Raw genomic sequence first — 15,353 nt, forward strand, 5'->3', positions numbered from 1 at the left:
CTTATTTGTTTGTATGGGCTGTACGTTACTTCATTATTGCATCTAGAAGAAATAAAATGCAACATGATAGTTGTTCCACAAAATACCGTTACCAAAGACCAGAGACAAATCATGATACTTGCCTGCCAACAGTATTAAATTCATCCACTGCAGAACGCACACATGTACACGGCTACAATTTTATAGATGCCAATTAACCATTATTAACTGTAACTCCACAGCCTCCCATATCGGATAGCTCTGTACCAAGGCTGTACCTTGACATCCTGTCTGTGAAAATCACCAATAGGAACAGAGAGATAAGATGCACTTTAGGCATCAGAGTGACTTGATGCTAAGAATGTTATGCACAGCACTTCTTGCAAAATGTATAATAATTACAGAATGACAACAAAAACATAGACAAGATATGCGAGGAGACAGTAAATGGAGGTACTGAATACAATTGAAGCAAAGGGGTAAATAACAGAACCAGTTAGGTAAAGGCTCTTCTAAAGAATGTTTTAAGGTTAGATTTGGAAGAGTTAAGGGAAAGTTGACTCTCTGATCTCCTTAGGGATAAAGTTCCAGAGCTTTGGGGCATAACAGGAGAAGGCCCTGTCACCCATAGAGTGTAGACTGGTTTGGGGGGACAGTTAGGAGAATTAGAAGAGCAAAAGTTGCGAGGTGGGGATTAGGACGATAGCTCAGACAGGTACTGAGGTGTCAAGCCATGCAGAGCCTTGTAGGTCCTGGATTTTTAAATTCAACAACGAAATCTGACAGGAACCCTGAGTTGGGAGGTGCTTTGGAAGAAACCATGATTCTGTTGATAACTCTTTCAATTATTATAAACAGAAGATGCATTCTCCAAATTAAAACAAAACAGTAGTGGACCAGATTGTCAAAATCACACACACCCATTGAGTACAGTGCAGTAGAGTAAAGAGCTTGTCTTTCGTTCCACAACCAAGATGGAATCTGCCCTATTACTCTTGAATATGAGGTTAAATGAGGAGACCAGTGCTTCTCTCCAGCAATCTCACAAAGGTTTCACTGGGGGGTCCTAGGAGTCAGATGCCCCTATACTTGAAACAAACCCTTTCATGCCTTTTTGCGAGATGTGAACCCAACACCCACCTTTATAGGAGTGCATAACACACAGTATATACACTCACCTTTGCATAAAAAGTGCATTAGTAATGATACCCCAAACGTGTTCAGCACTCCAGAAGAATGTGATGGAGCCATTCTCACCCATGGTTTAAGATGCTGCCTCCTTGTCCACTCAATTAAGGGGTTCTTCAAAGTACTCCTTCTATATGTAATCTCCTTAATCAAGGTCAGAGATTAACAGGTCTTACTGAGAACAGACTGGGCAAAGGCCCACTGACTCCCTGCCACAACATATTTGAGATGAGACCAGGCATCTTCTAACTGCTTTATCCAGTAGAGTCGCGGGAGAGCGGAAGCCTAACTCGGCAAGCAGGAGATCTGACAGGATCAGGCTAGAAGCGGTGGGTTTGTGGCTAAGGATCTGCGCCTGGAAGGTTCGTATCCCGCGACCGGCAGAGAAAACCTCCAACGTTGGGCCCGTGAGCAATACTTGCTCCAGGGGCGCTGTATAAATGGCTAACCCTGGGCTCTGACCCCAAGCTTCTCTCCCTGTCTGTGCGTCTCATGGAGAGCAAGCTGGGGTATATGAAAAGAAACTCCTAATACCAGAAACTGTATATAGACCAGTAAGGTGATCTTAGAAGCTGGTAAAGGTGATGTTTTTTTAATTTGATCTATGTAAAATGAACAAAAAAAGCATAAACAAAATTATCAAATTCAAAGGAGATGAATATCTATAACTGATATTATTGTCCCAGAAAGAGATCAGAAGATTGGCCACTGAAAGCCATATGCAAAGAAAAGAACTTAATATTTTAGATAACATGACATCAGAGATTACTGTTAACAGTCAACTCTTAGTATTCTGACTACCTAGACTCAGTACTTCAAGACCAACTATTCCACCCCATGTTATTTCGCTATATAGTGAATGGAGTGCATGTGGTATGTGAAGAATTCCATTGCTTTTAGTTCTCCTGGTACTTTTTCTAAAACACACAAAAAAAAACCAAACCAAAGTGGAAAAAGTTAATTTAATCTTTACTATCTGTTCGTAATCAAACCATTGCACACCCACCACAAAATTCAAAAATGCACATTTGTTTTAAATCAGACTGTACAATGTTCAGGAAAATCAATCAGTCCAGTTAATCATTTTCTTCAAGAGTCAGGATTTTATTCCTCTGCAATTTGTTAGAAGAGGGACAACAAATGCATTTCCCAGGCCATGACATTTCCTGCGTTGGCCATTACAATAACAGCACATTAGGTTAAAAAGCAGAAAGCTTCAAATGCCATTAGGTCAATTTAGTGGGGAACTGTAACTACTCAGTGTACCTAACATACCAGAGATGTTGAATACCTGGATATCTTTTAACACAATGAGAATTGTTCAACTACTGCCTCAATCCCCACAACACTGGATATTGCAAGACCAATTTACTAGCCCTAGACTTGGAAGATTGAGCCTGTGAACCTGGGTGATAATCATGACCATTCTCTTTTGCAAAGTCCTGTGAACACACTTCTAAATGCGCACAGTTCCAAGTTCCAACCATCTTTGGAATTCCAGTACATTTTCTCCCCCCAAAGGTTGGACATGAACATGCGGTTTACAGTGTTCAATTGAAACCAACCAGCATCGTAAGTGGAAAAAACATCAATAAGAAAAATATACATTTCGCAAAGAAAAGATGCCGTGTTAATGGTGTTCAAACCAAAATGAGTTTAAATATACAGGTTACGGAACAAGAGACAGACAGACTTACTATTCCACATCACAATATTCTAAAATATCATGATTTTTTGGTATTAAATGGCACTTGAAGCTAACTATTTTCTCCATGTCATTTTGTTTTCAGTCTCAAAAAAGACTTTGGGTTAGAGGTCACAGTAAAAGCTAACACACCCCCTGAACAAGCATCGTTTTTGCCTGAACAGTTTCACAATTTCACTACCCTTCTCAGTCTGTACACAGTGCTGTTCGCAATGAAAAAAAACCCAAGTGAAACTAAAAAAGTAGAACCTTTAATATTTCAAGACAAAATTAAGGATTATGAAGCTGCTCCAAAAACTACACTAAAGTGAACAAATGAGTAAAAGGACTTTTTTTTTGGCAAGAGAAACAGAAGCCTGATTCCTTTCAAAATCTTTCGATTTCAATTATTTTTCAGAAGTCTCGAGTCTTTTCCTTTTACTTCAGTGTACACCACTTGGGAGGGGGGCTATTTGTAGCTTGTGGCTGCTTCAGCAAGAACAATCCACAGTATAGTGAGGCACCTCTCTGCTGAATCTGCAAGGAGGAATCCTCTGAACACACACCAGTGCAAAACAATAAACGCATGAATACAGGGCTCTTGCAGATGCGTCTGCTTACAATCATGAATCTCAGTGGACACCCCTTTTTCCAAAAAGGCAACTGCAAATTTAAAAGATTACCTCCCGCCTCCTCCTCCTCTTCTCACTACAACCGATACTACAAAGTCAGTCTTGTTAGATCTCCAGGAGTACCAATATTTAGGACTTAATAAAGGAAATAAAACTGTTAAAAAAGGGGCATCAATCTAAAGTGTAAAACAACTTTTTTTTTGCGGACTGGAATCTAGCCTTTATGGGCAACTGCAGTCACAGTGTCCAGCTTCCGGAAATGTATTTAACGGACATGGATCGTATGGCTTAGTTGCCTCACCGGCGCTCTTTCACACAACGGACAGGACACATGACAGATGGGCATTGTCGTCACGGCGCAGTTACTCGTCTGACCCAGCTGATCTCTTCTGCGCTCTCTTGCGGGGTGACCTTCGTGGGGAGGCTTTGTCTGCAGGAAGGAAAAAAAAAATTGGAACAGGTTTAACCGGCAATGGCGCTGAACAACAAACTGATTTTTTTTTTAAAAGAAGGCGGCACATCCTTAAATATAACACTGGCACGGTCTTGTCAGGGGCCACATCATTCATGCCTTATTAAGATGTGTACACCTCAAACAGCTTGTGTCTCATTTCCTCACAGCTCTACAAAGCAGAGATGTGCGTGCTCAGTGTTGCATGCTTCAGGCATTTATTCCAAGATGCTGTAGGTGGTCACTGCAGGGTTTAGGTTTCTGGCTCTGCCACCATCATTCACAGTGTTAAAGTAGCTGTTGTTTCTAGTGACTACCTAGTGCATGGACAAGTACCAAGTGTCTGATCCCGAGTATCCCTTTTGGTCTTACTGTGTAGTTTATTTAATGTCAAATGCTGAAATTTGAACTTGTCATGCCAAGCATGTAGTAACAAACTGCTGTAAGAAAACTGTCCAAGACTTGTTTAAATATTACTCTCGGCTGGTGTGCAGCTCATTGCACAACAAGAAAAAAAATCAGTAAGCACAGTTAACACACCAAACCTCCACAATGTTAACCACACTCTTGAACATTCAGATTCAGATGAATTAACCATCTCGCATAAATTAAGAATTTTTAAAGGCCCTTTACAAAACATATTACCATTGAATGTCATTAGACTTTACAATTAAGGTCAGCAGCCTGAAAATAATGATCACCTTATACAATCTCAGCTGCTGTGACAGTGCTGCATACAAGCCATTATGAATACCAGCTACAGAACATATGCTTGATTTACTATTTTACAGTGTAAACATACATGCAACACTTTCGAACATATGAACCATTTAAAAACATTGGAGATCCAGTAGGGTTACAGTTATGTCTCTGTATTTATAATTAGGGCTTCTAGGCTTTCGTTTTCATCACTAAACACTGAATAAGCACCACAAAAGGGATATTCAGTCTGTACTGACTTGACCCCTTGCCAATTACCGTTTTAAAGGCAGGTCATTCCACATTAAATCAAGCCCAGAACTTTACTTGCTGGTCTGCCTGTGATTTTTTTGTAAATATCGTTACTTTCTGAGCAAGGGCTTTCTTTCCGTGATCAATTGCCTAATAGCTTATAACACAAACTTTCTTTTTGCAATGTGTTGTTTCTTGAATCCTAACTTACATTTAATGCAAGTTTCATTCTGTAGAGCATCATGTGTGAATGACGTGATTATACAACTAATACAATCAAAGGTTTTATTTGCAATTAGGTATACTCTTGTTACTTAGCAGCTGAACTGAACTGCTGCAGCTGGAACCTGAAATGTGCCCCGAATAACACTAAAGAACAAGAAAGACAAGAATTAAAAGTCAAGCAAGTACTTTCAAAATTAAAAATGGGTCATTTTAAACCAGCTCTACTAGAGTTATTGCTGGATCATGTCCAATTAATCCTAGAAGAATTTACTGGTGCTTTTCCAGCTTCATTTAAATATTTTTTTTTAAAAGAAAAAACTCCCTTCAAACTTCAAAAGTTCAGCCAAATGAATAAGAACCTTTGACCACAAAAGACACCCTGGGCTCAACACAGATACCATTTTGCGTAGCACCAACTTCGACACTTCATGAACAAGTATTTATTTAAAAAAGACCACCACCAGCGCCTAACTCCTTTTTGGAAAGTTACCCAAAGAGAGGGCAATGCATTATTTATTTTAGGTAAATGTTTTTTTCATAAAACAAAATCACCCAAATGTAGATTTTTGATCTGATCAAACCCGATCAGACCAAATATTTGGCCTGATGCTGATGAAATCTACCAGAATCAAGAATTCAATATCAGAATCTACATTCTGAGGTTCACTGATTTAGTATTTATCAGTGGGCTCTTAAGTATTGAACAAGAAAACAGCAGTCAGAGAACTAACAGGCAGGAACCTGCTCAACTTGGCTAAATTGGAAAATCAATACTGTTTTAGTCATTCGTGTTAATGGACAACCTTGATAAATTAAATTAAAACAAAATCCATACTGCTGCTGCAGTTCACTGCAGATATTAAAGGGAGAGTATGCCTAATTACAAATAAAACCTTTAATTGTATTAGTTGTGTAAACACATTCACAAGACTCACCTGATGTCCTCCAATCAACCAAAATAAAACCTATAGGAAATCTGGATGAGAGACAAGGATGCGACATGTCGAAAACGGAATAAAGTCTAGACGTGTGTATGGGGTTAAGTTAAATTTAATTAATAAATTGCAATAGAAGCCCATCTAAGACCTTTGAGGCCAGAAAATGGAAGCATCCGTTGCAACTGTTAATGTTTTTGGTTTATTTAAATTGGAAGAGAACACGTTCTGCCACCTAGTTAAAAAAATGTGTTCCACTAATTAAAAAAAGTGATTTCACTTCTTCTCTTCAGGCAGGTGGAAGTACTGTACATTGCACCAAGTAAACCATCTGCCAAAGTACTAACTGGTTAACATTTACAACCTAAAAACAGTGAGTGAGTCAGTGTTTACTTCATATTCAATTCAATCTTAGTTTGAAATTTTAGGATTGCAATTGTATTCAAAAGTGTATCATCTGCTTTTTATAGGAAACTGAAAAAGATGAAAGCCCAATGCCAAAACAAGATGGACACTTAATTTACAAGTCAAAGCTTTAAATAAACAAAACCTTTTTTATGGGGGGGGATCATGCAATTTTGGAAATTAACCAAAAAAACTTGCATTATGCTAAACGCAAAGCACAGAATAAAGCAAAAAACAGACTAAAATATCAGACATGCAAATCAGATTTTGAAACAATGGTGCGATAAATCCAGGCATCGTTGTAAACAGCACACTATAGGGCCAACAAAAAATCCGGTCACTCCAGTGAGGAACGGAGGAGTTAACCGCAAACCTTTGCACAAAATTGTGTTCGCAATGACTTTTAAACACTATAGTACATAGCACCCCTCAGAGAAAGGCTGGAATCTCACCTCGTCTGCTCTGCACTGAAGGCACAAGGAAAGACGAGCAAAGTAAGAAGAGCACAAAGAGGTTAGAATACTGGAAACCAAGAAAATGAGCTTAACATTACACAGAAATATTAAGCATTAAGTAGGACACCGCATTGAAGAAACCCAGATATTAAGGTTTTGTACAGTAAAGCTAAAATTTTCTGATCCTGATCTACAATGATTGGTAAAGGCAACACAAAATATGCAAGGGGAAAATAAAGATGTTAGGTAGAGAAAAAGTACACAAAGACACAGGATCACAAGAGGTCAGGCTTCTAAGTGTCAAGTAAAACCCTTTAGGGGAAGAATCCAACTAACTTGGAGGCTTTTAAAGAGATTCCACATAAAGCACAACAACCATGTGCAGATGCACTTCATATAGAGCGCGTGGAGACTTTCAGTATACTGTTTACATCCATTACAAATTTCTGAATCTGCCTGTGTGGTGGATTCTTTTTCAAGATGTAGCCCAGTAGTGATGTGCGGGCTGACTTACACCCGCGGGTCAGGTGGGCTCGGGTTTAAAAAAAAAGATTTGAAATCAGGTCGGGCGCGTGTGGGTTCGTTTCTCATAACCGCAGGTGGGTGCAGGTCAAAAACAACCCGACCCATGCATCACTATAACCCAGCATTCATACAACAGTGGCAAATTTAGACTCCTGTCTCGCATTCCCTATAGTGGCAGCAAAGGAGTTTTTGCACACCCAATGTGATGGAGACGTCTGTGAGGGACAGTTACAAAACTAGTGAAAGTGATGTCTGAAAGACAGCACCCTTAAGACTGCATCTGTGGGTTCTTGGCACAGACAAGAATCAGTGTGATAATTGAATACGATTCAGATTTTGAATCCTCGTCTTTACAAACAGTACCCTTTGTTCAGAAACAAATTTACTTATGGGTGACCCCACAGGCATAGCTTTCCAACGAAAGCAACAGTCTCTTAAAATCTGCCTTGATTAACTTAATTCCAAATCTGTTAATACTGAGATTACTATTCGATGGCAAAGACAACCGTAGAAACGTTTTTGTAGAACGGTGCAAAAGATAGCAGTCGAACTCACTGATCTGGTTCAGGGTCTCTTGTGGGATCCAGCTCATATCCACATCATTGTGGCTCGACGTTCCCATTTCCACCTTGGGAGCAGGTCTCCTTCTCTGTAAAAATCAGACGAAAATGACTGAAACCCAAGTTACTAATTTGCACTTAAAGTCTAGCATTTCTCACTGCGAGCAGGACGTCTGACAAAATCATCCCACCTTTTCAAGGACATTTTTGGATATGGTTTTGGATATTTGGCAGACTGGCGATTTTCAATATGAGGTAGGCCAGACTAAAACTGGTCAGTACTGGGTTGGGAGAGCTTTAAAGAAAACTGGACAGCTGTTAGTGGTGTTGGTGGTGCAGTAGGTGGCAGTCTTCCTCCTGGACCAGAAATCCCAAGCCATCGCTCCAGGCTTCAAGACTTCCCTCCTCTTATTGGTAAGATTCTGTTTACTAATAAAACCTGGCACTAACCATAAAACACTGGATTTTTAAAAGCTCGTTGGACAAAATTTCCTAATGACTGTACTCTATAGTGAGACTTTTCATGTCATACAAATAGCAATATACACTAATAATCCTAGCAACAAGAACTGAAAATACTGGACTACAGAGGAAAACGGGCCAAAAGCTTCAATCAGCAGTTTCCAGATGCTCAGCCTTTACACACATGCTATCCCTGCCCTGGCTGAACTGACCTTGCAAGATAAGAGATCAGTCAGAAGCTATATTCCTCAACAGCATTTCAGCGTTTTTGTTACTTGTATAAAGCACACAAGTGCGGTATTCTTCAGTATAATGGATCAAATTAATTTTTGCAACATTTTATCAACACATAAACTCCAACTGTGTTTACTAAGGGTACCCTTTACTGCACACTTTACAGTGTGGCTGCAATCAAATGTTCAACCTTGCTTCTACGTACCCATGACCGCCCTATTAATACACCGCCGACACCACATGAGCATTTAAAGACTCAGAGCACGTGATCTATAAAAATACCAAGACCATGGAGATCTCAAGGTCCACATTTGTGCATTCTTGACTTAATTGGACCAACTACCTTCCTAAAACGGATTACTTCTCAAGCTTCAAGGCTGTAAAAGAGATCATTCAATGGTGACCTGTGAGAGAGTGACTCTCCAGGACCAGGACTGGAAACCCCCATTATGACTGTCCCCAAGACAGTTTAACAAGCTCTGTTTCTGCCTTCAGGGACACTGGGTCCGTGCTCCTCGATGACAGAGCACCCGATAATTCATCAAACTGCTGAAAGAAATCATACCTCACTCTTTAATGAGCTAGTCACAGAGTTCTTGCTCCTTTGCCATGTATACCATCTTAAAATTGACAAAAATTAAAACTAACTTTCTGTGCTGCCACACGGCTGCCCAAAGTACCTGGAGGTGCAGAAGTTCTGTCAGCTGGGTTTGTCTTGCTTGCTTACCTTTCTAGACTCCAGGAGCTGGTGCAGCCCAACGGCAACAAGCAATCCCAGACCCGACAGAAAGACGTACATGAAGATCCTGCAAAGGGGAAATTCACCATGAGGGACTTTCATGCAAGAGACCAAGAAAAACAAACCTGAGCTGATTATTAAAAACAAACCTAAAGCTACTGCATGCATTCATTCATTCCCCCCCCCCATTTCAAATCAGATGGCAAACAAATGACAAGAGCAAAATTCAAAAGAAAATCATTAATTCCTAGGAGTTTATCTGATGGTCTTCAGATTTTTCTGAACAAACTACACACTTAAGAAATTACACAAATGAAATTCTCAACCTCTTGAGCCATTTAATGTGGCCGAGAAGTTTTACCCACGACTGCCAAATTGAAACAACAGTATAGCTAAAGTCGTTAAAATTAAAGGCTTCGGAATGAGCTCACTGTACGTCTCAATTTGAATGTCTCACAAATCCCAAGTCAAAATAATTAAAAAACTAGACCCTTGAAATCTGTGTCAGTAATTTCAACCGAGATTCAAACCGAAAATACTAAACAGCTTTAGACCTTCTTTAAATTTTACTTGTGTTCAGACATTAACAGTGTTTTGTTCCGAGAATCTCTCAGATGTCCAGTTTCAGAGTCCTGCTCCAAATGGCATGAACAATTTTGATTAGAGCAGTTCCTCAGGATGTTAAGTGACCACTTACGTTTCACCATCCAGGCCATCCTCTCTCTCAGTGATGGTAACAGTCTGGTTGAATACCGCATCTTGGAAAACATTGCCCTGACAACAACAACAACAAAAAAACAGCATAAAAATTCCATCTGCAGTGCTAATGCAAAATTAATCACTACAGAACAGGTTGTTCCTGCTGAAAGTCTGCCAACCACAATATGTGGTCATTTTTTCCCCACGAAACAATGTGCCAGGAGACACACTGGGGTAGACTGGCTGACCCCAGGACAGGAAATTAGTCCTTGGGGGGATGCCGATATCCAGTGATGGAATGGAATGATCCCAGGATAGAACCGGGTTGTCCCCACCCCCTTATGGGGGCCTTAAGCAACAAGCACAGACACATTCACACACAAAACTTCCTTTGGATTCTAAATAGTTTAAATCAACAGCTTTTTGCCTTTGCCTCTCCCATACACATAATTAAGGGCATTCAAATTCAGTTCTCTGCAAACCAGTGTTTAAGTCTTTCAAATATTCTTATGCTACCACAGATGGTTCTATAAAGGTGCCTTTTAAGTGCACAAACCTCATCAATATGGATATGATTATGTCCGGGTTATTACTGCTGCTGTGAAGGTTCAATCTAGGCATCCAGAGTACATACCAGAGACTGCTACATGAGCTCAATTTGACCACATCAAAAGCACCCAGCCTCATACATTCAGCTCAGTATGAATGACGAAAAGGCAGTTTGGTGTCCAATGTCTATGGCCGACAGAATATATTCCTTTCAGTTCCTCTTATACAAGTGCTGGATTTCTCCACAGTGTCGTTTTACAAGGTTTGAACAGACCAACTGACTGAGAGATCTGTGCAGATGTCTCAGTAACGCTGGGGGGGGGGAAAAACCCAACCACAGCTCAACGTCAGTGGAGCCGGAGTCAGATTTCCCCCACGGAGGAGGAGGAGGAGGAGGAGAAGGTCAGGAGCTGCCACACTCACGCTGTTGTCCTTGTAGTTCAGGTTGATGACCAGGCCGAAGGGGCGCCCCCCCATGGGCTCTGCCGGGATGAAGGAGTACTCGAAGGTGGCCTGGCGCAGGGGCTGCACCACGGTGTTCAGCTGCAGGGCAGTGAAGTTCTGGATGTAGAACTGGTAGTCCTGGGGGTAGCGGAAGGAGGCATCCAGGGACTCGACCACAAAGTCTTCGCTGCCCTTGTTGGTGAAGCCGGCCAGGAATTTCACAATGTTGTTCGCGGGGAAATCTGATTGAAGCAAAAGGCAAATCTGCTTTTCGGTTTGCGTGAAAGGCAAACATGGTGTAAGATGTAGGATAAGTCAAGCCAATGCAGCATTTAAAACTCTTGGCCAGCCTGAGCCATACTTTTGCATCTCTAAAGAGATCCCTTCTGCAGTATCTTTTTAAAGATATCTCATGGGCACATCTGTACTGTCTTCCTTGTTACTAGGACAGCTGCTAAACTGGGGAGGCCATCTGATGTAACCTGATAAAGCATCCCCTTCCTTAAACATGCAGATGTCTTGGAGCAGCAGTTTCTTCTGTGAAGCTATGTAACCACTTTTAACGAATGCCCTGCCCAATTTGCATTTTACGGAATAACATCAACAAAATCTGAAACTGAAATACATACATATACACACACATTTCCTTTTGACGTTAAAGGTATGTTTTGAGAAAAAAAGTGCACAGTTAATGATATTTATTAAACTGGTCATTGTGAATAACTGCTCATTCATGACCATATTACGATCATAGCCTTAATAACCCCAGTAAGGTATCTTGCTTTGCTCAAGTGACTACTGTACAAGCATTAATCACCTCAAGAGCTGGCGATTACACAAACAGGTGTCAGGGTTTAGAACAAATAACTAACGTATGCTTTTGAAGCCCATACCTCAGCACTGTCACAAAACGGCTGGATAAAATCCTAAGATTAATTAGCTACCAGCAACCAAACAGGCCTGAAGGGCAAACCAGCCTCCTCTCCACTTGTAACCTTTAAATGAAGGTATTTTTGTCAATTTCAAAATAACCCCTAATGTTGCAACTTGTACAGACTCCAGCTTCTTCTTGGCTTACTGATAAAGGATGGACTACATAATCCAGGACCAAAACAGCAACCCACTGGCTAGGCATCTGTCCTCTCACAGGGCTTTTACCCACAAGTCACTCAGGAGATGGAACAGTCGTCATTATTGCGCTAACTGTACCTTCTCCTTTGACAAACAGGATGGTGGTATCAGCGTTGGGAGATGCCTTTGCTTCCCCTGAGGTGACATCTTCTTCCTCTTCATCCTTCTCTTCTGTCTGGAAGACGATGGCAGTAAATTTCAGAGAGCAACACTACAGTTGGTTACCACGAAGTGAGGAAAAGGCATACATTTTCGCAACAGAACAGTGCTTCAACCATCTTATTCCCAGTAGGCTTAATTGCCATCTGATTTTCAAGATGAGTCAACCATTTTCCTCATACACTCCACATTTCTGTTATCTCAGCAAAACAGTGTTAATTTCTGCAGTTCACTGAATGTCTAAGTGGAGTACATACAATCATTCTGTAAAGTATCTCACTTCTGGACTTGTCCATGGAAATGGTTTCCAGTAGATTGTCACAGACCAATCTGGTTCAAGTTTTTCTGGGACCTGAAAACCTTAAAGTTAACACTTAATTTAACGTTGTGTTAACAAATTGTTTCTGCAGGTTTTGGCAGGAATTACAGTTTAGACCCAATAATTTTAGCATGTTTTTATACATTCACTTTAAAAAAAGCAATGATACACTCAGAAGCCAATTCAGTGAAGATATTACAACAATTTATGCCTGATATTTTTTTTGGCTGCAATTGACTCTGAAGCCAATAAAGTTAACAGAAAAGAAAAATAGTAAAAAAAAAATAGGTTTACTGCACATGAACCGAGTTTTCAATTATAGGATATTTAATAGACATTTGAAAAACAGTTCAAGAGCCTCAGTGAGGTCTCACTACCATGCTGGTGTGGACATTGGGGCATGAATATGTTATCTCTCCCAGCCCAACAGCAGTGCAATCCTACCAATTCTGTTGTTTCATCATCTTCCACTTCAGCTTCATCATCCTCGTCCTCCGCGATCACATCGTCCACTGCCTCTTCATCTTCTGTTGCATCTTGAGCTGCCACTAAAGGCCCTGCAAATGTTTTTCATCAGGGAAAAAAAAAACCGCTGTAATTGTTCTTGCTTAAAATTCCACCATCTCTCCTGTCTTCTCAGACAGAATCAGGTGATCTCAGAAACACCTTTGTTGAAAAGACAGAAATACAGCGATCAGAATAAACTGTTAGTAATAAGACGGCTGGGTCAGGAAGCTGTTCTGTCCTGATTTCACAATAACTTTGAAAGAAAAAAACCGGAGCTTAACTGATTAAATGCACATGCTCAATAGCATAATATATTACTATTTCGCGAAATTTTCCATTGAGCAACGAAATTGACTAAACATGAAAACGGAGAACAGAAATAAAATCTCACTAGAGTATTTATTCAATAGCTATTAAGAGAAAATCAATTTTCAAACTTTTCCCATTTTAAACGAGACACCGACTTTTTCAGTAGATCTTGAAGATCTTGAAGACTTGCCTGGAAGTTTAATCACCTAGAATACCGAAACCTCTATAATCCACGAACGTTATGTTTTCTGCCCTTGTTAAATAATGCCACAGTAACTTTGTATTTCAAAGTTACAATAGCTACACATAGCTTGGCGCTGACTTCCAGGCCTGTTGGCTAAGTTTCCTTCTCAGCGTGGTTTGTGCGAAAACATTAGGATGTTACAAACCACAATCCGTAGATTTCAACACATTTTGTTTTAATGTTTCTAAACTACTTTCGGATTACTGGAGGATGGACTGAATCTTTCAAAATCGTTTCAAAATCGACAACACTGTTCACAACAAAATATTCCAGTACACTAGTTACACACTGCAATTTACAGAAACAGACACTCATTTAAAACAGGTAGACAAAATGAAATCACCGAGACGGGTAGCATAGTAAGGACACGTCAGCTATACAATGGGTTTGTGCGTAGACCTAACTGTAAATAACGTATATTGACTGCATGCACAACACGTATAAAAAAAAAACACAGACATAAGAAAAGTCTGCATCGTTTTCACAGTACAGAATATAATTCGACAATTTTGATCCTTTTTAGGCTCCAAAGAAAACGACCACTTTCCCCGTCCTCCCTACAACGTGCTCCGCTTTGATTTTAGTTCCCACTCTTGCAATTTTCCAAATGAACGACCAAGACGTTGTGACTCCTAAATAAACATTCGAACATTAACGGGTTACAATTAAAACATTTTAAATGCAAAAAAGTGCTACGATATATGCCCATGACCCCTCTCGCTGTGTGTGTTAGCTTTCTGGAAGAAAAGCACAAGCAATCAGGACCTACAGACCACCGCGGAGGAGTTAAAACAAAAATCATTTATCATGTATGCCCACAAACAAAAGCACAGGCGGCTTACCTTTGCAGTTGATGAGGATTGTTGCAGGAAAAGCTAGCAACGCGATCAAAAATAATTTGGGCAGAAATTTCATCATGATTGCCGATTCCAGGCCGGTTGTGCGCACTACGCTCCTGCCTCCACCCCCTTGTTTCTTTCACTCAGTAATGGCGCACAGCTCTCATCCGGGTAAGTGAGCCATGGCCTCTGGCGTCACTGCTTTCTGTCAGCCACACCTCTACGCTGGGTCATTGAGCCATTGTGTCACACCGTCCCGAAAACCCTTACACTTACACGGCGCTTTTCTGCACACTCCACTCGACGCGCAATACATTCAATGAGGTCTCTCCTCCACTACCACCTATGTGTTGCCCCCACCTGGATGATACGAAGGCAGTCAAAGTGCGCCAGTTCGCTCACCACACATCAGCTATCAGTGCGGAGGAGAACAGAGGGATGAAGTCAATTAATAGTGGGGATTATTAGGAGGCCATGACTGGTAAAGGACAGGGGGGAAATTTGACCATGAAAATGGGGTAACACTCTTTGTTATTTTCTCCTTGTAGCTATACTTGTCTTTCAAAGGCCTTACTAAAAGCCCTTAGATCAGAGTTACCGTATTAAAGCTCTTTGTTTGAGTGCTGCCCAGAGAGATGACATCTCAGGGTACTGTCCTTTACCCCAACTTATTACTAACAGTAATCCTGTGGAGTTTCAGTGATGTTGGTCCTTTGTCTTTTCTCACA

General features: G+C 40.6%; 1 protein-coding gene across 2 annotated transcripts; it reads right to left on the reverse strand.

The window, feature by feature from the left end:
- Positions 1–2,110: 2,110 nt before the first annotated feature.
- Positions 2,111–14,797, reverse strand: ssr1 (signal sequence receptor, alpha). 2 transcript variants are annotated; one of them, XM_088643651.1, is made up of 9 exons: positions 14,629–14,797; positions 13,171–13,283; positions 12,327–12,423; positions 11,097–11,359; positions 10,123–10,199; positions 9,414–9,492; positions 7,986–8,079; positions 6,903–6,917; positions 2,111–3,913 (listed from the first exon to the last, which is right to left on the reverse strand). In XM_088643651.1, the coding sequence occupies exons 1-9, from the start codon at positions 14,702–14,704 to the stop codon at positions 3,846–3,848; spliced, it is 882 nt and encodes a 293-aa protein (XP_088499777.1). In that variant the 5' UTR covers positions 14,705–14,797; the 3' UTR covers positions 2,111–3,845. The 2 variants fall into 2 exon arrangements, with proteins under 2 accessions (XP_088499777.1, XP_088499778.1); XM_088643652.1 differs by lacking the exon at positions 6,903–6,917 and having other exon boundaries at positions 14,629–14,794.
- Positions 14,798–15,353: the final 556 nt, after the last annotated feature.

Source organism: Lepisosteus platostomus, chromosome 8 (genome assembly GCF_059453375.1).
Source record: "Lepisosteus platostomus isolate fLepPlt1 chromosome 8, fLepPlt1.hap1, whole genome shotgun sequence".
Classification (NCBI taxonomy): Eukaryota; Metazoa; Chordata; class Actinopteri; order Semionotiformes; family Lepisosteidae; genus Lepisosteus; species Lepisosteus platostomus.

Coding starts and splice junctions, on each gene's coding strand:
- ssr1 (XM_088643651.1), bottom strand. CDS start 14,704: ATGATGAAATTTCTGCCCAAATTATTTTTGATCGCGTTGCTAGCTTTT. Junction 13,284..14,628: donor AATCCTCATCAACTGCAAAG/GTAAGCCGCCTG, acceptor AAACATTTGCAG/GGCCTTTAGTGGCAGCTCAA. Junction 8,080..9,413: donor AGCTCCTGGAGTCTAGAAAG/GTAAGCAAGCAA, acceptor TGATTTTTACAG/AGAAGGAGACCTGCTCCCAA.